At 45.3% G+C, this 19,611-nt stretch overlaps 2 protein-coding genes across 2 annotated transcripts in view; one reads left to right on the forward strand and one right to left on the reverse strand.

Annotated features, from left to right (window-relative positions):
- Positions 1–14,348, forward strand: col1a1b (collagen, type I, alpha 1b). Its single transcript, XM_068304987.1, has 51 exons — positions 1–227; positions 1,502–1,693; positions 2,206–2,231; positions 2,426–2,461; positions 3,062–3,154; positions 3,539–3,610; positions 3,716–3,760; positions 3,868–3,921; positions 4,143–4,196; positions 4,353–4,406; positions 4,492–4,545; positions 4,642–4,695; positions 4,830–4,874; positions 5,054–5,107; positions 5,228–5,272; positions 5,393–5,446; positions 6,216–6,314; positions 6,426–6,470; positions 6,560–6,658; positions 6,763–6,816; positions 6,908–7,015; positions 7,147–7,200; positions 7,303–7,401; positions 7,535–7,588; positions 7,700–7,798; positions 7,958–8,011; positions 8,108–8,161; positions 8,270–8,323; positions 8,413–8,466; positions 8,593–8,637; positions 8,727–8,825; positions 9,336–9,443; positions 9,547–9,654; positions 9,888–9,941; positions 10,077–10,130; positions 10,256–10,363; positions 10,470–10,523; positions 10,636–10,689; positions 10,790–10,951; positions 11,056–11,163; positions 11,401–11,508; positions 11,645–11,698; positions 11,823–11,930; positions 12,038–12,091; positions 12,195–12,302; positions 12,433–12,486; positions 12,601–12,708; positions 12,801–13,080; positions 13,159–13,343; positions 13,454–13,696; positions 13,789–14,348. The coding sequence occupies exons 1-51, from the start codon at positions 146–148 to the stop codon at positions 13,933–13,935; spliced, it is 4,344 nt and encodes a 1,447-aa protein (XP_068161088.1). The 5' UTR covers positions 1–145; the 3' UTR covers positions 13,936–14,348.
- The window catches only part of sgca (sarcoglycan, alpha), a 6,620-nt gene continuing 988 nt past the window's right edge, over positions 13,980–19,611 (reverse strand). Inside the window, exons 2-12 of the mRNA XM_068304989.1 lie at positions 18,713–18,760; positions 18,387–18,515; positions 18,161–18,312; positions 17,409–17,475; positions 17,121–17,319; positions 16,871–17,039; positions 16,534–16,742; positions 16,395–16,421; positions 16,074–16,253; positions 15,964–15,990; positions 13,980–15,810 (exon numbers count right to left, since the gene is read on the reverse strand). Coding sequence (XP_068161090.1) covers positions 15,804–15,810; positions 15,964–15,990; positions 16,074–16,253; positions 16,395–16,421; positions 16,534–16,742; positions 16,871–17,039; positions 17,121–17,319; positions 17,409–17,475; positions 18,161–18,312; positions 18,387–18,515; positions 18,713–18,760 — 1,214 coding nt within the window. The 3' untranslated portion in view covers positions 13,980–15,803. The remainder of the gene's footprint in view (positions 15,811–15,963; positions 15,991–16,073; positions 16,254–16,394; positions 16,422–16,533; positions 16,743–16,870; positions 17,040–17,120; positions 17,320–17,408; positions 17,476–18,160; positions 18,313–18,386; positions 18,516–18,712; positions 18,761–19,611) is intronic.

Below are 19,611 nucleotides of genomic sequence, written 5' to 3' on the forward strand. Positions count from 1 at the left end.
TTGTTTAAGCAGTAGGGAGTTTCTGCTAGGGTCTGGATTGGAGTTCTGCACAGACCGGACCCTACCGTGTATGAGTGGTGTCTGAGGAGCAAAAAAAGAGGATTCCCCCCCTGACGCAAAGAATCTACATGTCTAATATTTAGACATGTTCAGCTTTGTGGATATCCGGTTAGTGCTGTTGCTCAGCGCTTCAGCACTTTTGGTCAGAAGTCAAGGCGAGGATGATAGTAAGTATCACTATTTTTTTATTTGATTGTTGTTTTTTGGGGACTGTGGCACCAGGAGAGCTCGTAAGGATGCTGAGCAGTTGGCTGGAACGGATCGTCCTCTAAGGGATAACTGCGCTCCGGTGGGCAGATTGGGACAGTTTGTACACAGTCAGGCGTTTTTTTGTTGGAGATCTGGAAGCGAAATAGGATTTAATAGAACTTTGCTTTACTGTTTGCTGCTCTCACCGACCTGCACTTTACACGCTCGCCGTGCGTAAAGGCGCTGGAAGGGAGCAGCTGCAAAATCTCTTGATGCGCAAAATGACAGGACACTGGATTCAAGGGAGGAGTTGGAGGACAGCATCAAAAAGTTCTGAACTTGATTTGATAAAACAAGCACTTCAGTTTAGTTTTAGAAAAAAAAAAAAAGAAGAAGACGTATGAGCATTTCGATTACTTTTCTTTGCGTCTTTATCATCGACTCATCCAAAATGTGCGCAGATAAAGTTGATTGGAGGACGTGATAAGAGCTCACTTTTGCGCTAAAGTCCTTAGAGAATCAGTCAGAAGTTTAACCTTTTTTTTTTCTGCGCAAAACTGGATTTGTTAATATAAAACAAGAACAATGGAAAAATCGCTGTTCTCTGACGTCGACAGTTACAAAAAAAAAAGTGTAGACCTCAATTACTCACCAAACAGACTAGGGTGCGGAAGATTTCGTTTTACGGGCTAACAGCGCCGCTTAGCGGTTGATGTTGAAACTTGCATCCTTTTTTTTTTTCGCAAACCGACGGTCCTCCCACCTCCAAGCCGAACAGAACCTCCGGTAACCTGAAACAATAAAACCTAAACTTTCTGTAACTTTATTTTACACGAATTCAAAGGAAAAATCCTTTAAAATCTCATTTCTACATCCGATCTTAGACTTCATTCGCTCTGTTGCGCACCAACTCCTAAATTCTTACATGTGTCGGTCCTTAATCCACATCCACCTCCTGCACACCGGACCCGATCAGAAGAAGGCTTTCTTCCTCTGGGATGGAACCCTCAGACACAGATGTAAAAATAATTCCCAAAGAGAAAACTAGTTTCCTCACTGCTTCCCATTTGACTCAACTGTGCGCACTTGGTTTCCGGTATGATCCTCAAGTGGTCAGGCGGTACCAGTGATCCAATCATCTCCCACACTCCAAAATATTATTATATTCCGTCTTTTTTCTTTTTGTCACTAATTACATTTTCTCAATCATGTTCTCAAAAACTCACCGTGGTTTCCTTCCCCCCCCCCTCAGGCACATTTGGCAGCTGCACATTAGATGGACAGTTGTACAACGACAAAGATGTATGGAAACCAGAGCCCTGCCAGATCTGCGTCTGCGACGGCGGCACCATCATGTGCGACGAGGTGATCTGCGAGGACACGTCCGACTGTGCCGACCCAATCATCCCAGATGGAGAGTGCTGCCCTGTCTGCATAGATGATGGTACTCCACCTTCATTCTGTGGTTAATTAGCCTTACGGCGCCACCTAGTGCCCCCCACCTCACCTTCACCGGCCCCAAATGGACCCCAGGCCCTAAGCCTGCCTGCTTCCCCCAGAGGATTTCAACTCGCCTTGGATTTTACCTTTTGCTCATTTTCCATATGTATTCGTTTAACGGTGGATTATACCTGCTCTTTGGGGATGAATGTTTCATTTCCCAACTTGCCTCCATGTGCAGTGACACTGACGGGTGCAAAAGAGCAAAAACATAACCCCAGTATAAGAAATACAGCATTTTTATTTTTATTTTTTGCCATAGATTCAAATCTGGGATCAAATTAATCAGATTTGATTCAGTCATTTAAAGAAATGCTGCATTTCGTTCTTTGTTTGCCCTCAAACTGGACCATAGGTAGCCGAAGTGCTTTGTTAGGTGTGACCTCAATTTTAAATGTGTCCGCCGTGTTTGTTCCAGACGTGTTCATGTTTTCTTTTTCTGTGTTGGTTCCGTAGGACCCCAGGTTCCAGATGATTTCGAGGTACTTTCCCCTTTATCATTATTTGATACTGATTCCTATGTGAGACTATAGTGGTTTGGACCCAAACCATCATTTGTGGCTCAGCCCAGTTTAGTTTGTCATCATGTCTATGTGTGTGTGTGTGTGTGTGTGTGTGTGTGTGTGTGTATAGATGATACGCTGCAGCCTAAAACCCTGTTTTCATTTATCCATAGCCATCAAAGGGAGACACTGGACCCAAGGGAGATGTGGTAGGTTCCAGTTCTCTCTTTTCATTCAAAACATTTTTGTCAGTGCCTCCATGTTGTGTTTATTATCACTATGTGATATTGTCAAACTAGACTGGAGCCTTTCATTAGAAATAACCCATCTTTTCCTGACTGCATGTGATAGATTCTGATTTTATTTGTTCGCCGTGTCATTAAACACATCGGTGTTACCCCACAGCTCATCCAGTCCCTAAAATAATTTTAAAATCCGATGAAGCTGCTCTGATGTAGTTGTCCCACGTGACCTCTGATTTAAAGGTCACAAGGTCACGTGGCATGAAAAGTTCAAAGGTCACACATGTTGCAAATTGGTTTGAATAATCATCAGTCGGTACCACGGGAAACATTAAAGCAGGATTATGTGAAGTGCATGAAAATAAAAACAGAATGAATGGATTTGAACAGATCATGTGTTCACAGGAAGTAGAGGATCATTTCATGTCTGCTTTGCTAATCTATCAATATAAATAATTGGATGATCAATGTGGTTTAAGTGTCTATTAGTTCTAGTTTCTTCTGACAAATGAAGAGAGGAAACGTGGTCATGAACTGACCCACTGCGTCTCCATGATTTTGCTCTAGGGTCCTCCTGGTCCTCCTGGCAACGATGGATTTGATGGAGAGCCTGGTCTCCCTGGCCCACCCGGCCCCCCTGGCCCCCCTGGCCTTGGCGGAGTAAGTATCTCAGAGCAACGACATCCAGGGAGTCGGGGCGATGGGATTCTTTAAAGTCCGTAGAAGTCTAGGTCAAAAATATGCGTTGGTATTATTTCTGACACAAAAGCTGAGGAGGCGAGGCTTTACCCCAGAGAAAGACTATCCTCCGTGTTTGATTCACCTCTGGGAGTGCAGATAACTCCCTCCAAGCCCCCAGGATTAATTCCTGGATATATGCAGGGTATCTAATATTAATCTGTCCTGTCTAATCAGTCAGAGTCCTCAATGGAAGCTTCATGCGTGTTAGGGTTTGTGAACTGTTTGACTTAAATGTAAAAGCGTTATTTTTAGGTGTGATTTGTGACATTTGAAGAGACTGACATCTTTTTCCTCTCCTGACAGAACTTCTCTCCTCAAATGGGATACGTAGACCACTCCAAAGCTAGCGGCGGCCAAGCAGTTCCCGGCCCAATGGTACCCAGGATTTAACCTCTTTCCACATAGCTTCACTGCTAACTGCTCAAAGATTTCCCTGTTTAGGTCTGAATGTAACCATCCTTCTCTCATCTTCATCTACAGGGTCCTATGGGTCCCCGTGGTCCTCCTGGACCCTCTGGCTCCTCTGTAAGTATCCATGTTTTGGTCACATTTTCATTCCCACATAGCATTCTTAAGCCAGAAGAAGAGTTTTACGGAGACTTGATCTTTCTCTCCTTCCTGTCGTCCATCAGGGTCCTCAGGGATTCACCGGCCCATCTGGAGAGCCTGGCGAGCCCGGAGCTTCCGTGAGTAAATTAAAAGTTTCTCTTGAGAAGGAAGATGATGTGTTTAAGGGTTTCGGTCCCGTCCACATGGAGGTGTGAATGAGAAACCTCAACAATCAGGTTTAGAAGATGCCACTTAGTTTTCCTGAGTCCCCTTAACTGCTGCCTTCACTGACCCCCCCCTCCCCAACACATGCCAGATTGAGATGAACATCCCTCACACACTCATCTTCTTTTTGCAGGGTCCCATGGGTCCCCGTGGTCCAGTTGGCCCCCCTGGAAAGAATGGAGATGATGTGAGTGATTTATTGATGATTGTCCTTCTTGTGATATTCTTGACAGATTAAAAACAAGGCTCCCACAGGTTGTTTTTTTTACCTTCTCATACATGTTATAAATCTCTGCCTATGAAGCGTTATAACCCACACTGTGTGGTTTTTTTTTTTTAACAGGGAGAGCCCGGCAAATCCGGTCGCCCCGGTGAGCGCGGTTCCGCCGGCCCTCAGGTGAGTGCTGTCATTTCAGGTAAATGTCGAAAAGAGGTTCCACTTCCTGTTTGTACCTCAGTTTTAAAGTGCTTTTATTCTGTAGGGAGCTCGTGGATTCCCCGGAACCTCTGGACTCCCCGGCATCAAGGGACACAGAGTGAGTCTGACGGCCCATTCAGTACCAAACTCACCATTTTTTAACTGCTGTGGTGTTGAAGTGAGCGGTGACTCACCCGATTGATTTCTCGCACAGGGTTTCAGTGGTCTGGATGGAGCCAAGGGAGACGCTGGACCTGCTGGCCCCAAGGTAGGATATGTGGATGTCCTACCAAAGCAGCCATCTCACTGGAGACGGAAGAAACACTTTAAAATGAACCAGTTGGGTAAAAATATTCCAATACAAAATGCCTTAGAGCTCATTTTTATCTTGTTTGCCCACAGGGAGAGCCTGGTGCATCCGGTGACAACGGTGTTCCTGGACAAATGGTACGATTTTTTTTTGCCTCTGTGAATTTCTTGGTTGTGCTAATTCTGTATTTTTAATAATAGCATTGATCTATTAAAACGCTTTAGTCTCTCCTTGTTCAAGAATACAAAGTGCAGTTTATTTATGGAGTCCTAATGAATCTTTGTCTATTTTCTTTTGTGTTTTTTACCTTGTGTAGGGTGCTCGTGGTCTTCCTGGTGAGAGAGGCCGCCCTGGACCTTCCGGCCCCGCTGTAAGAACTGCCTTTCAGATCTTCGTCTAATCATTTCAGCTATAAAGCTTGTGAAAAAAGACATTTGTGTACCTTCCTCAAAAACATGACTTTCATCTCATCTCTCTCTCTCCTGCACAGGGCGCTCGTGGAAACGATGGCAACACTGGCCCCGGCGGACCCCCTGTAAGCATCATTTTTGTCTTCTACTTGTGAAGTTATTTATCCTAACTTAACATTGGATCAATAAGATTTGATTGATTAGACATCTCAGAGGTCTTCTAACATCTTGTCCTTTATTTCTAGGGATCCACAGGACCTGCTGGTGCCCCTGGATTCCCCGGTGGTGCTGGTGCCAAGGTATATATCCCAGGAGACCTTTTGGATCAATTAAATTAGAATGCAACAATATTCCATCCTGTCAGCACATTACAATGAGTTAAAAAAGATCAGATCTAATGCTTGACATGAAAACCCCTTTTAAACTCATATTAAGATGAAAAATAAATCTTAAAACTCGACAAAACACTGAAACAACAATATTGTGTACTTTAAACTAATAAAATATAATGTATAGGAAATGTATTAAGTTCTAGTCTTCCTCAATTTGGTCAAATCTGTCCAGAAAAAAAAAGAAAAAGAAACTAAGCAACAGGTGATGAGGAAATTGTACTACAGTTATTATTATTAGTTAAACAGCTTAATTAAATTAATTTGTATGCTAATAATACACTAAATTTGGAAATAACTTCTATTAACTTGAAGAGGTCCTTCACCTAAGCAGTGAAAACTGTTTTCACTGGCTTGAGTTGTCGTCTCGTTCGTCTGGAGCATTTCTATGAACCGTCTAGACATAAAGAGTCTGTGACCTCAGGAGATGTTAGCCTTCTTAGCAGTGGAATGCTAATTCCACAATAGCGGATCACTTATACTGTCTACAAGGTCAGCAATGACCAAATGTGGTGTAAAGGGAAAATGTCTGGACCCAAACTGGACACTATGTCCCACAAAAAGATCATAGCAGAAGAAACCAGTCCTGTTTAAGACCAGAACAATCTTGGTGTTTGTCGGCAAACACTTGACAATATTAAGTTGTAGATTTCTGAGACATTGCTGCTTCCCTCCACAGGGAGAGACTGGCTCTCAGGGAGCCCGTGGAGGTGATGGACCCCAGGGAGCCCGTGGAGAGGCTGGTAACCCAGGACCTGCTGGACCCGCTGGACCTGCTGTGAGTAGAAACAGTCATTTTCTGTGGGAACAGAACTTTTATTAATAATTTTCACACTGCGAGGACAAATTGAACCACTTTAATTATTAAATTCTCTTCTCCTCTCACCAGGGTCCCGCTGGATCTGATGGTTCCCCCGGTGCTAAGGGTGCCACTGTGAGTGTCATTCTCATCGTTCCTATTTATTCCACTTGGATCCATCAAAATGTCAGATTTTTCTGACGCCGTGATGCTCTGTCCCACAGGGTGCTGCTGGTATTGCTGGTGCTCCTGGTTTCCCCGGCGCTCGTGGACCTGCTGGCGCTCAGGGACCCGTTGGTGCTCCCGGCCCCAAGGGTAACACTGTAAGTAGAGGATTTTAAAAATGCAGCTTTTGCAGTTTGGGGATGAGCACACATTGCTCTTTTGACCCAGGAACCTGAATAAAATGTTTGCCTTTTCCCAACAGGGTGACCACGGTGCTCCTGGTCCTAAGGGAGAGCCTGGTGTCAAGGGAGAGTCTGTAAGTCTCAGAATATTTTTTCCTTACAACATCACATTCGGTGTGATTTTAGGAAATGAAACGATTTTAATTACCCTGATTTCTCTTCCAGGGCCCCGCTGGAGTTCAGGGACTTGCTGGCCCCGCTGGTGAGGAAGGAAAGAGAGGACCCCGTGGAGAGCCTGGCGGTGGTGGACCCCGTGGACCCACTGGAGAGCGTGTATGTTATCTAAACTTTCACATTCGGCACTGCAGGACTTCAAACTTCTAAACAATAGATGTTAGATGAAATAAAATTATCAAAATATGGCACCCATGCTTCCTGACATGTTTTGGTTTTTTATCCATCAGGGTGCCCCTGGTGCTCGTGGTTTCCCTGGTGGTGATGGAGCTGCTGGTGGAAAGGTGAGTTCAAGAATCTTCCCATTGAGTCTAGGTTGGGAGCTTAGATTTAGGTCATAAACTTTATGTTGTGGAAATTTCCCCTGACTCTCTCTTCTGTTGCAGGGTGCCCCTGGTGAGCGTGGTGCCCCCGGTGCAGTGGGAGCTCAGGGTGCCACTGGTGAGGCAGGAAACCCAGGCGCTCCTGGCGCACCTGGATCTAAGGTAACTTCTATTATCAGGTGCATCATTCCCTTTGTGGTGAGACACCCCAGAAGTTGTACTTTCAGAACTAAATATATTTATGTTCATTGCCCTGTGAAATGCACTCATTGAACCTTTGGCCATCCCCTCATAGGGTGTGACCGGTAGCCCCGGCAGCGCTGGCCCTGACGGCAAAGCTGGACCTGCTGTAAGTTCTGATCCACCAATGGTTTCTGATCATAATAGCTTAGATGTGCATGTTTAATGACAATAAGAAGCTTTTTTTGTCACAATTCCCTCATCCTCTATTGATCTTTAGGGTTCCCCTGGACAAGATGGACGCTCTGGACCCCCCGGCCCCGCTGGACCCAGAGGACAGCCCGGAGTTATGGGATTCCCTGGACCCAAAGGCGTATCTGTGAGTTAACTGTCATTTTCTTCTGAAATTTCACCTGTATCTCAATCAGAACCTGCATCACAACTCAATTTATAGTTCATGTTTGGAAAAAAACATGACTCAGACAAGAGACGAGTGAGAATATCTGGACAGTGAGTGGAACTTGCTGTTTTTTCACAGGGTGATGCTGGTAAGCCCGGTGAGAAAGGTCCCGGCGGTGCTACTGGCCCTCTTGTAAGTACTATAGGTTTATTTAAACTCCATCTAAATAAAGATATTTCAAATAAAGTATAAGAACAGATAATAACAAGTCTGGCTATTTGTTCACAGGGTGCTCCTGGTAAAGATGGTGACGTTGGTGCTCCTGGATCCTCTGGCCCTGCTGTACGTATTGCTGTAACCATTATTATATGACCACAGCTGTCACCAGTATTTAGTTGCATAGATGTGTATTAAACTATAGTGTTAAGTTAATATATTCTTTCTCTTTAGGGACCTGCTGGTGAGAAGGGAGAGCAGGGACCCGCTGGACCTCCTGGATTCCAGGTATGTTTTGAGATTGTCGCCCCTTTCCAGGCGACGGAACTATGTAATTATGAACTGATAATAAATTCCTGTGCTTCTCTCTTGTGCAGGGTCTTCCTGGACCCCAAGGTGCTACTGGTGAGACTGGCAAGCCTGGTGAGCAGGTATGAAACACGGAAATCCTATTTGATGTATTGTAACCAGTTTCTGCCTGACTTTGCTGAGGCATACTTGATGTGTTGTCGTCAAATCGTCATGACACAGTTCTTTTTTCTTCCTCCACTGTTCAGGGTGCTCCTGGTGAGGTTGGACCCAACGGCCCAAATGGACCCAGAGTAAGTAAAACTGGCATCGACGGTAAAAACCATTGTAGTGGTATTCAGCTGAACGTCATTGAAACCAATGTGTTGCTTTTCCTGTTCAGGGCGACAGAGGTTTCCCTGGTGAGCGTGGCGCCCCTGGCGTTGCTGGCCCAACTGGACCCCGTGGTGCTACTGGCCCGTCTGGTAACGATGGACCCAAGGTAGGTTCATAAATAACAATGTAATTTACACAAAATTACAAATGTGCCAGCACAAACAGGTACATTTAAAACCACACAGATCAAACCTTTAAAAAAAAGAGATCTGAGCTTGAGACTGTAAAAGAGAGATCTTAAAGCATTCAAGACTGTAAAAGATTCCTGGGAGCAATAATTATCTTTCAAAAGTCCATATCCGTATGAATTTAAAATTGAGACCACTGGAACCTTTAAGGAGGATGATGGATCCTCTAGAATAACCTGTCCTCACCCCTAAACCCTTTCCAAATTGTTCTGTTCCATCATTTTTAATCATCAGTTTGAAAGTTTCTTGCAGCACAACCGCTGGAGTTTCTCACTGCATCCAAACACAGAATATTGATGGGGTTTTTTAAAAACACCAAAAACAATCACAGCACCTGTATTGTATTGTCCGTTAGTGTCCTCTAATCATTAGTGTCATCTATTATTATTATTATTGAAGTGTATATTGCTGTTTCTGTGTGTGACCAGGGAGAGCCCGGTGCTGGTGGCGCCCCCGGTGGTCAGGGAGCCCCTGGTATGCAGGGAATGCCTGGTGAGCGCGGAGCTTCCGGTCTCCAGGGTGCAAAGGGAGAGAGAGTAAGTATCAGCCTGTCTCTTCAACTTATCCAACAATTTCAACCTTTGAAGGTTGGTTCAGAAAATCCAAGCGCCTAAACTAAACCCAACTTTCTGTCTTCAGGGAGATGCTGGACCTAAAGGAGGCGATGGCGGTCCTGGAAAAGACGGTTCTCGCGGTATGACTGGTGCTATTGGAGTGCCCGGACCTCCTGGCGCCCAGGGAGAGAAGGTAAGACCAGGCATGAGCTTTCTTCAACACTGTAAACACTTTATAGAAATATCTGGTCACTTGTGCAATTGCTCTACATCTTATAGAGCAAAATAATAACTATAATAATTATAATCATGATAATCACAATAATACTGGTTTCTGTGGTAGGATTCTGTGGTCATAAAATCTGTTACTAAAACCATTGATGAACTGACCTGCTGACCCACTGACCCCTTCCTCTGTGATTTTAGGGTGAGGGTGGCCCTGTTGGCCCTTCAGGACCTACTGGACCTCGCGGTTCCCCTGTAAGTTCTTTTCATGTCACACACCTGACAACTAATGTATACTAATTTATTGAATCTCTTGTTTGCAGAACATCATGGTACACTTTTTTTTTTTATGAGTGGATGACCCTTAACCTTCTCTTATTATTGCAACAGGGTGAGCGTGGAGAGGCTGGACCCGCCGGACCTGCTGGATTCGCTGGACCTCCTGTATGAATCTCTCATTTTGTATTTTAAATCAACACTTCTACAGATTTAGATGCTTTTTGTTATGGTGCAATCCAGTTCAAGGGCAAAACAGGAAATCTCTTCCCTCTGTTGTCCCCCAACCTCAGGGTGCTGATGGTCAGCCCGGTGCCAAGGGAGAGACTGGTAACACTGGACCCAAGGGAGATGCTGGTGGTCCTGGATCTGCTGGACCTGTTGGAGCTGCTGGGCCTCAGGTAGACTTTCATGAGATACATACCACCATTGCCAATGGTAAAGTCATCGACTTCATTATTGGTGCCACATTAGAGTTCAAATTTCTTTTCTGTTTTTTTGTAACAGGGAGCTCCTGGTCCTGCTGGACCCAAGGGTGCTCGTGGTGGCGCTGGAGCTCCTGTAAGTATTGACTTCGATGACACTCTGCATTAATGATGATGAAATCAGGGATACTGTTAGAATTCATTTAAGTCTAATCTTCTTTTGTTTCTCCTTTTGTGTCCTTGATTAGGGTGCTACTGGTTTCCCCGGACCTGCTGGCAGAGTTGGACCCCCTGGCCCCGCTGTGAGTTTTACCAACTCCCCTACCCCAACGCAACCTTATTCTTGTGGCCATCATGACCTTCAGCAGAGCTGAGTTGACCGACTTCTGTTCATGTTCCCAGGGAGCTGGTGGACCACCTGGACCCGTTGGACCCGTTGGCAAAGATGGTGCAAGAGGAGCTCGTGGTGAATCCGGCGCTGCTGGTCGCCCTGGCGAGTCTGGTCCCGCTGGAGCTGCAGGACCCCCTGGAGACAAGGGATCCCCTGGTGCTGATGGTGCCCCTGTGAGTGCTCGCTACACATGTTTTACCAAAAATGTCTCAATACAAACCCCAGTGAGGTATTTCCATTTTGTGTTTCCTAAACATTTGCTGGTCTTTCTGTCCAGGGTCCCGGTGGTACCCCCGGACCTCAAGGTATCGCTGGCAACCGTGGTATTGTAGGTCTTCCTGGACAGCGTGGTGAGCGTGGTTTAGCTGGTCTGCCTGGACCAAGCGTGAGTACTCACTATGATTCTTCATTCTGATAGTTAAGCTAAAGGTAGAGTTAAGCTAAACAGGCTCAAATCTAAGTGCACAAAGAATATGTGAAAGATTTTGATTCCATCAAGGTTTATTGTTTCCTGTCCTTTGAGACAGAATAGCTGATAATGAGATGCATCCATGACAAGAAACTTACTTCTTCAGAGCTTCCACCTTTAAGCAGAGACCTGACCTCTCGTATTTTTCTTCAGGGCGAGCCTGGAAAGCAGGGACCTGGTGGACCTGTTGGCGAGCGTGGACCTCCCGGACCTGCTGGACCCCCTGGACTGTCTGGTGCCCCTGGAGAGGCTGGTCGTGAGGTACGAGTGTAGAAATCTTCACTAGTGGTTTTTCATACGCTGTACAATCAACTTTCATTCATTAATGGTGCACTTTTTAGTGCTAGCAAAGATCTTGTTTCACCAAAATTCTTTCCTATACTGCCAACCTCTACAGGGATCACAGGGTCATGATGGTGCTCCTGGTCGTGATGGTGCTACTGGTCCCAAGGTAACAACATCAAAAATCATATAACGTGCTAATACTCGTCCCTCTGCGATGTTTCACTGGACAGAGGGGATATGGTTTCACTTTAGCCTCCTGGATTTATCTAACTGGAGATTTGCACCTATAGGGAGACCGTGGTGAGAGTGGCATGGCTGGACCCCCCGGACCCCCTGGTGCTCCTGGAGCTCCCGGACATTTCGGCCCCTCTGGCAAGACTGGCGATCGCGGAGATTCTGTGAGCACCCTTCATATTCTCCTTGGTCTTGTTGAAGATTTTTATCAAAACTGGTTCTACACTCTAAAGTTAACATTTGATTTAATTGTGATTTCATTTTCTTTCAGGGTGCTGCCGGCCCTGCTGGCCCAGCTGGTCCTGCTGGTGTCCGTGGCCCTGCTGTATGTTCAACTTAACAGAAAATCACCACGCTTGTCCAGTCTTATGTTTCCTGTTGTAGTATAAAACAACACATTGACCTCTTTTTTAATTGCTTTAATTCAGGGCCCTGCTGGTGCAAAGGGAGATAGAGGAGAGGCTGGTGAGGCTGGAGATAGAGGCCACAAGGGACACAGAGGATTCACCGGCATGCAGGGTCTGCCTGGAACTGCTGTAAGTACCCATTTCGAGCAGCAAAAGTCTACAGGTTTCAGTGAGACTATTCTTTCTCAACTTTATGGGTTATTCAAACCTCCTTTCCTGAAAGTTCAATATTCAGTATTCACACCCTCTATCTCTCTAGGGTACTGTGGGAGAGAGAGGACCTGCTGGTAGCTCTGGACCTGCTGGACCTAGAGTAAGTGAACCATCTTTACAGGGTGCAGCAAATCTTAGATTTATTGTGACATTTTTCTGATTTTCTATTGTATGTCTGTCTAATTACTTTCTCTCATGTTATTTTCCTCCATAGGGACCTTCTGGATCAAGCGGTGCCCCAGGTAAAGATGGCATGAACGGTATGCCTGGACCAATTGGACCTCCTGGACCTCGCGGTCGCAACGGAGAGATGGGCCCTGCTGTACGTTTCACCCCAATGTTTGTTTTAACCAAATACTTGTGCTTATAGACGCTTCAAATGTGCCCTCAACACATTTGGTATCTCATTAATAGGGTCCTCCCGGACCTCCTGGACCCGCTGGACCACCTGGACCTCCCGGCGGTGGATTCGACTTTGTCAGCCAGCCCATCCAGGAGAAGGCCCCCGATCCCCTCCGTGGAGGCTACCGCGCTGACGACCCCGCCATGCTCCGCGATCGCGACAATGAGGTCGACAACACCCTCAAGACCCTGACTCAGAAGGTCGAGAAGATCCGCAGCCCCGACGGCACCCAGAAGAGCCCAGCCCGCATGTGCCGTGACCTGAGGATGTGCCACCCTGAGTGGAAGAGCGGTGAGTGCAGATCTTAGCCGTCATGATGTATGTAGATAAAGTACAACCTTGTAAAACCATTTTGTTCCTCTGCTACAGGCATGTACTGGGTTGATCCCAACCAGGGATCTTCTCTGGATGCCATCAAAGTCTACTGCGACATGGAGACCGCCGAGACTTGCGTCTTCCCAAGAGATTCTAGCATCCCCATGCAGAACTGGTACCGCAGCAAGAACATCAAGAAGCACGTCTGGTTCAGCGAGTCCATGACTGGTGGATTCCAGGTAAGAACAGACTTCAACAGCATCAACTGAACTCAACCTTGTGTCCTGAAAGACTGTAGTCTAACACGGTGAAGCCCATTCACACTTCCCCTCTCTTCCCCACCACGCAGTTCCAGTATGGCAGCGAAGGATCTGATGCCGACGATGTCAACATCCAGATGACCTTCATGCGCCTGATGTCCAACCAGGCCTCTCAGAACCTCACATACCACTGCAAGAACAGCATTGCCTACATGGACTCAGCCTCCGGAAACCTCAAGAAGGCCCTGCTTCTCCAGGGATCCAACGACGTGGAGATCAGAGCCGAGGGCAACAGCCGCTTCACATACAGCGTCAGCGAGGATGGCTGCACGGTGAGTTCTACATCCGTTTGTCCTACAGGTAAAAAAAACCTCATTCTTTTCAGCAACATCTTACGTCTCCTCCTTTTTATTTCTCCCCATAGTCACACACTGGCACATGGGGCAAGACAGTTATTGACTACAAGACATCAAAAACAACCCGCCTGCCCATCATTGACTTTGCTCCTATGGATGTTGGTGCACCCGATCAGGAGTTTGGCGTCGAAGTTGGCCCCGTCTGCTTCTTGTAAAAATCAAAGAAATATGGACATGACGTTGTTGTTTTTTTTCTAGCAGTCATCTCTAAACCCTTTTTTTCCTATGCATTCAAAACTCATTCGGCTGCCATTGGTCCACATGCTTAAAAACCACTCTACTGAAGACGGTGTTCATGTTTTTACAATCATGAGAAGTTTTTGGGACTGCTTCTTCAACCAAAACCAACCGCAAGGACACTTTAAAAAGAATCATTTGTTTCCACTGGCAACAAGAAAATAATATATACTTGTGTAAAATTTCCCCATGGAGATTGAGAAAAGAGAAAAGATCCGCACACACAATGAAACACAGGTGACTTTTGCCATTTGCTGCCACTGCGGAAGGACATTGAAAACAACAAATGATATGTACCATTTTCCTGGTGTTAAATAAATTGTAAAAAGTGTGAAGTGTCTTCTTGTTCTAAATTCATAAATAAAAACGTTGCTCAGATAAGACCAGCAAGACGAAAGCGCTTACCTTCTTTGCAATACGTAGATGGCTACCTCATGACAAGAAGTCACCCTTGGGTTTTTTTTTTTTTCTTGAAGGAAAAGGGTATCTTTTACACGAGTCTATACTAAATAAAAAAGGTGCTATTAACATTCCAGTGAGGCGCAATTATTTGTGTTTGGCGGGGAAATTCGCTGTAATACTGTAATTATTGCCACTAATGCCTGCAGAAACCTTGGTGCTAGTAAACTGACTGTCTTGTTGTCTTCGCAGTGCAATTGTTTTCTTCTTAAGTGTTGGTTTGATAGGAGACACGTCCTCAGAAAAGGTGATCACTGCAGATGTAATGCATGCAATCATGTCTTTATAGATTGAAGCAAGTGATTCTGGTTCAATATCATTTCCCTGCCCGTGTGTTCAGTGTTGATCCTTCTGTCTGTTAACCCCTGTGGGAAACCTCTTCACTAAAAAAAACCAGAAAGAGCACACATCTCCCACCCTGTTGTTCATGTTGTTTGTTGATGTCTTCGCGAAGGGTTTCTAAAAAAAAGGAAAGAATTTGAAGCAGACCCACTTTCATGGTTTAAAAGAGAGATTCTGTACTTATTTTGTACATGTATAATAAATTGAGATGTTTTTAATTATTTTGGGTGCTGAAATAAAGCATGTGAAGTGGTCTACTCAGTGGCTGAGTTTTCACTGTCCTGTTTTGCAACTGTTGTGAAACCAGGAGGGGGGAGAGGAAAAAAAAATTCATTGAAATTGCATTTAACGTTTACAGAGACTTCAGGAGATCCATGCATGCTCTAGTGTTGACAATTTAAACAGGACTGGGAATCAACTGTTCCACAACAGTTTGCACTGAGTACATTTCACTTAAGCAGCAGTGAAAACAAAGCCAGTAATTAAACTGTCTCCAAATCTGATCAGAAATCCTGAACGCAAACCGTAAGAACTCTAGAATAAATGTTAATGTTTTCATCACTCAAGCTGGAGAAGGTTGGCCTCATCCTGGAGATGAGTCTCTGACTTCAACGCTCCCACATCAGGAGAGACAACGACCTCTGCTGGATGTCTAGTGTAACAACAGCGACTTCGAAGGTGAAATTGGACTTTACAGCAGAAGCCAAAAAGTTACATACCTCTAATGGACTGAACCATTATTTTTAAAAGAGAGATATAAAGATTTTGCATTAAAAAAAAACAGTCTAAATGTGGCAGATATCAATATGTATGATTTTATTAGTAGCGAAATATGGAATACAGAAAATCAAAAATGGCAAATGACAAATTGACAAACGACACATATCAGTTTCCTCACTGCAAAAATAGAACCGGAAACTTATTGCTGATTGCATGCTGACACTCTTATCGGTGACACCTCATCCTTCCAAACCCATCGCTGCTCTTACTTCCTGTAAGAACAAACAAAATAAAAGCATCACCAAGAAAGTATTTTGTATTCAGTTACATATAGTATCACTTTAAAATTCTAATAGTGAACATAAAAGCTTAAATATAGAGCACAATGTCTGAGGTGTCACGGGATGTCACGTGAGTGGGTTTACCTGGGCAGCGTGTCACTGTAAGGATCGCTATGGAAACAGGAGGACAACAAAAATATTCACTCATCTGACCTCAATGTGAATAAATGTGAGGGATCAAGCGAGCTCCTTACTGCTGGGCCAGGATGAGTGGGATTGTGGGGCTGTCGGACTGCAGCGGCGGGGCCCCCTCCCCGCTTCGGCTGTTGAACATGGGCAGTGTGGACAGAGGCGAGGGGACGCCGCGGTTCCCGGCCATGTCCCTCAGCTCATCCGTGTTCCCATGGATGGTGTGATGGTGATAGAGCTGAATCCTGCAGACGCAAGGGTTTGACAACGTATTGCATGATAATCAATAAATGAATTATTCAATGAAAAAGAATTATGAAAATGATTTAAAATCGTGTGTCTGTGAGAATAAAAAAGTCACCAACAGCATCCACTTGTGCACTTACTGGTTTGTTCTTGCATTTCTTTTCTCACTATAACAAAAAATGAAATATCAGTTTATCCGGGTCAACATATAACAGAAATTGACCCTTTATATCCAGTGGAATTAATTCATTGATCATCTTATTGATAACAGATACTTACAGTCCCTCTCGTCTGCAAAAGAAGATGTAAGCCAGCAGGAGACACAAAATGATGGCGATGATCAGGGGTACAATCACCGTCACGATGTAGTCTGGGAAGAAATCCCTGCTTGGGGGAGACTCGGGGGGGTCATAGACTTCTCCGCCCTCCAGAATCCCTGAGCCCACCGTGGGGGCCGGAGGGGACGGTTCCTGCTGCGTCAGGTCGAACTGCACCGGAAAAGAAAACAGGGATTGTAGCAACTAGAGGTTTGGATCAATCTCTCACAATAAATATGGATGTTTTTGAGGTAACATGAATTCTGATTGGTCATCTGCGTGTCTCCCCGGTCTCTCACCAGCTCCGTTTTGCACCAGGTGATGCAGTTGCTAGGGATGCTGCAGAAGTTGCATCCTCCGGGGACCTTGACTTTGGCCCCCGCTGTGCACTGCTTTTGATGCCCAGGATTCAGGATGGTCAGGAGACACTCGGAGAAGTACTGCTCCGACCCCACCTTCACGTAGACTCTGACACAAATCAGACGTTCAACACAGTCATTTCCAAATTTAACCGATGCAGTCGTGGCTGCACAGATCTCTCCGAGTTACCCTTCGAAGTGTCCCGCCAGAGGGAGGGGGACTCTGCCGCCTCGGTCCAAGGCGTTGGTGATGTTGACTATCTCCAAGGCCTCCGTGTCCCACAGCTTCTGTAAGTCCTGCTTGATCTCATCCTGGACGGAAGGGGGCAGCACTTTTTCAATCTCCCTCAGTTTAATGAAGAATTCCGCTTGGTAGGGCAGCGTCTTCTCTGGGAATGACAGCAGTGATGATCAACATGTCAGTCATTTCCTTCACGTTCCTCTTGTTTCTTTCTAAAGTCAGTTAATTCATCCGTACCGGCGACAGACTTGATGACCAGAATCTGTCTGGTCGTCTCATAGCTCCGTTTGTTGAAGGCGTAAACCTGTCAAAGGAGAGAGAGATGGTCACCATCATTATTTAGTTGTCAGTAGTTGTCAATACATTTCCCAGAATGCTTTAGGACACTAGGATCAGTGAAGATGTTTTATTTATAGGAGCGCAACTTGATTTATATATAATGTGGAGACAAACGGAGAAAGCAGCTGATGAATTGTTTCAGAGGTGCAAGGTCTTCAGGTGGAAAAGGAACACGGGGGAGGGGGCAAATTGGAATAAAAACATTAAACATGTATATAAATTCCTTTATTTCTTACATTTTCTATAGTATATAAGCAAATATATCAACTGGAACTGCTTTAGGGCAAGTTTGAGTTATTGCGTAAATTCTACCGCATTTTGTCCAATTTCAGAACCGGTTAACTCGTTTTTTCATGGTTTTTTTTTTTGCTTTGCACTTAATTCACAAAGTTGGGATTCAGACTTCAGTCCCGTGATGAAAACGTGATGTTAGTGAAAAGCCCATTCACCCAATTCACCGCGCAGCCACCATCACATCACACGTTTGGATGAGAACGTTCCTGATGGAGCAGCCGATGAAGCGCATCTCTTCTTCAAAGACCTTTCCTGTTGAATTTTTAATACTGCCCAGCTTTTATCTCCCAGGTTCTGACAGCAAAACCTGACAACCTGACTTTAATCTGTAAAATAAAGCCAGAAACAAATGATACCTCGATTATACTCTTTCCCGGTGACGTCGGCGTGCCGTACAGGAAGCCGTTATCATAAGGATGCCTTTGGGTGAAACGCAGCCACTCGGGCAGGTCTGGGAAATTCTGCAGGTTGCACTTAAAAGTCATGGGGTCGTCGTACAAGCGTCCAGCTTTAAAACACACAAAAAAAGGAGTGTCGTGGATGATCTTAAACGTATTTGACTGAAACGACTCAGACTCTCACCGTAGAGTTTGGACAAAGGTTCAAAGTCATTCTGGAAAGTCTCCCTCATCAGCTCGTAGGTAAAGAACTTCCCCACGGGAACGGTGAACTTCATCTCTGCGTCCGTGCCGAGAAAAGCCACGACACAAACTGTGTGGAAGAGCAGAGAAACACCCCAACCCATCCCCCCAAATAAACAAACAAATAAATCAGGATGGATCAAAAAGTAAACACCGTGCGTCATGTTGCGCATCAGGTTTGAGCGTCCTTATAAATAAAAGCACACTCCAATCTGTGTCTTTAGTCACACAGACTTTTAAAGTGAACTCTTTTGGGAATAAACTTGCCTGTTAGGAAGAACAACCAGCTCCCGTCACCTGCCATCTTGGTTCGGCCTGTGATTGACAGAGCCAAGAGGAGAGGGGGCTCGGTCAGTCCTATTTTTACCTCACCTAAAAACATCCAGGATGCTATTTATAATGGAGTGGAGGAAATCAAGGGCTGATTTACCCCTCCCAACCCCTACACGAGTGAAATAAACCATGGACATTCACGCATTTTATTTTTTTAATCCCCACACCACATAAACGCATTCTGGTGAAGAACGCGCACACATGCTCCAGCTCTAATTGGAATAAATCAGTGTTTTAACTTGAATAAATATCTTGAATGACTAAATAGAGTATAAATATGTTTTTATCATTTTGTATCTGAGTCCAGCAGGTCGCTTTGTCACCATGACCCCACATGTTGACACCACTAACAACCTTTCTAGAGGAAAAGCTAGATGGCACTGCTGCCCAGCTGAAAAGTGACGCACGGCAGCGCTTCATCCTCAGCTTCTCAGTTTTGTCCTTCACCCCGGACCTTCAGCTGCTGGGAGGCTGGTTGTTCAAAGGAAGAGAAGAAGAGGAGTCTTGTCCCGTCCTTCTTTGTGTGTGAAGCCTTCAGATAAAACCTGGCAACCCCCCCCCCCCCCCCCCGTGAAGCCTTCCAACCTGAGACGGTGTGAACGGCTCCTACCTCACCACCAGAAAAGGGAAATGCTTTGTTCACCATCAGTGACGGTGTGTGATATTTCTACCAGCACAGATGCAGAATGCAGGAAGCAACAATGTGGCCTGCAAGTAACGGATGTCTCACTGGTCAAGGAGGTGAAAACTGGGTCCTAGTGCTGATCCGGTTGAAATACTAGAATGGGTGTAAACACCGGTTTTATGTGTGTGAAAGTATGTTATTTCTGTGT

The sequence above is a fragment of the Antennarius striatus genome, chromosome 21 (genome assembly GCF_040054535.1).
Source record: "Antennarius striatus isolate MH-2024 chromosome 21, ASM4005453v1, whole genome shotgun sequence".
Lineage (NCBI taxonomy): Eukaryota > Metazoa > Chordata > Actinopteri > Lophiiformes > Antennariidae > Antennarius > Antennarius striatus.

Bases quoted from the DNA above. Each gene is read 5' to 3' on its own strand.
- col1a1b (XM_068304987.1), top strand. From the start codon at position 146: ATGTTCAGCTTTGTGGATATCCGGTTAGTGCTGTTGCTCAGCGCTTCA. The intron at 4,875-5,053 runs GTACGATTTTTT...TACCTTGTGTAG, and splicing joins ACGGTGTTCCTGGACAAATG to GGTGCTCGTGGTCTTCCTGG. The intron at 8,324-8,412 runs GTATGTTTTGAG...TCTCTTGTGCAG, and splicing joins CTGGACCTCCTGGATTCCAG to GGTCTTCCTGGACCCCAAGG.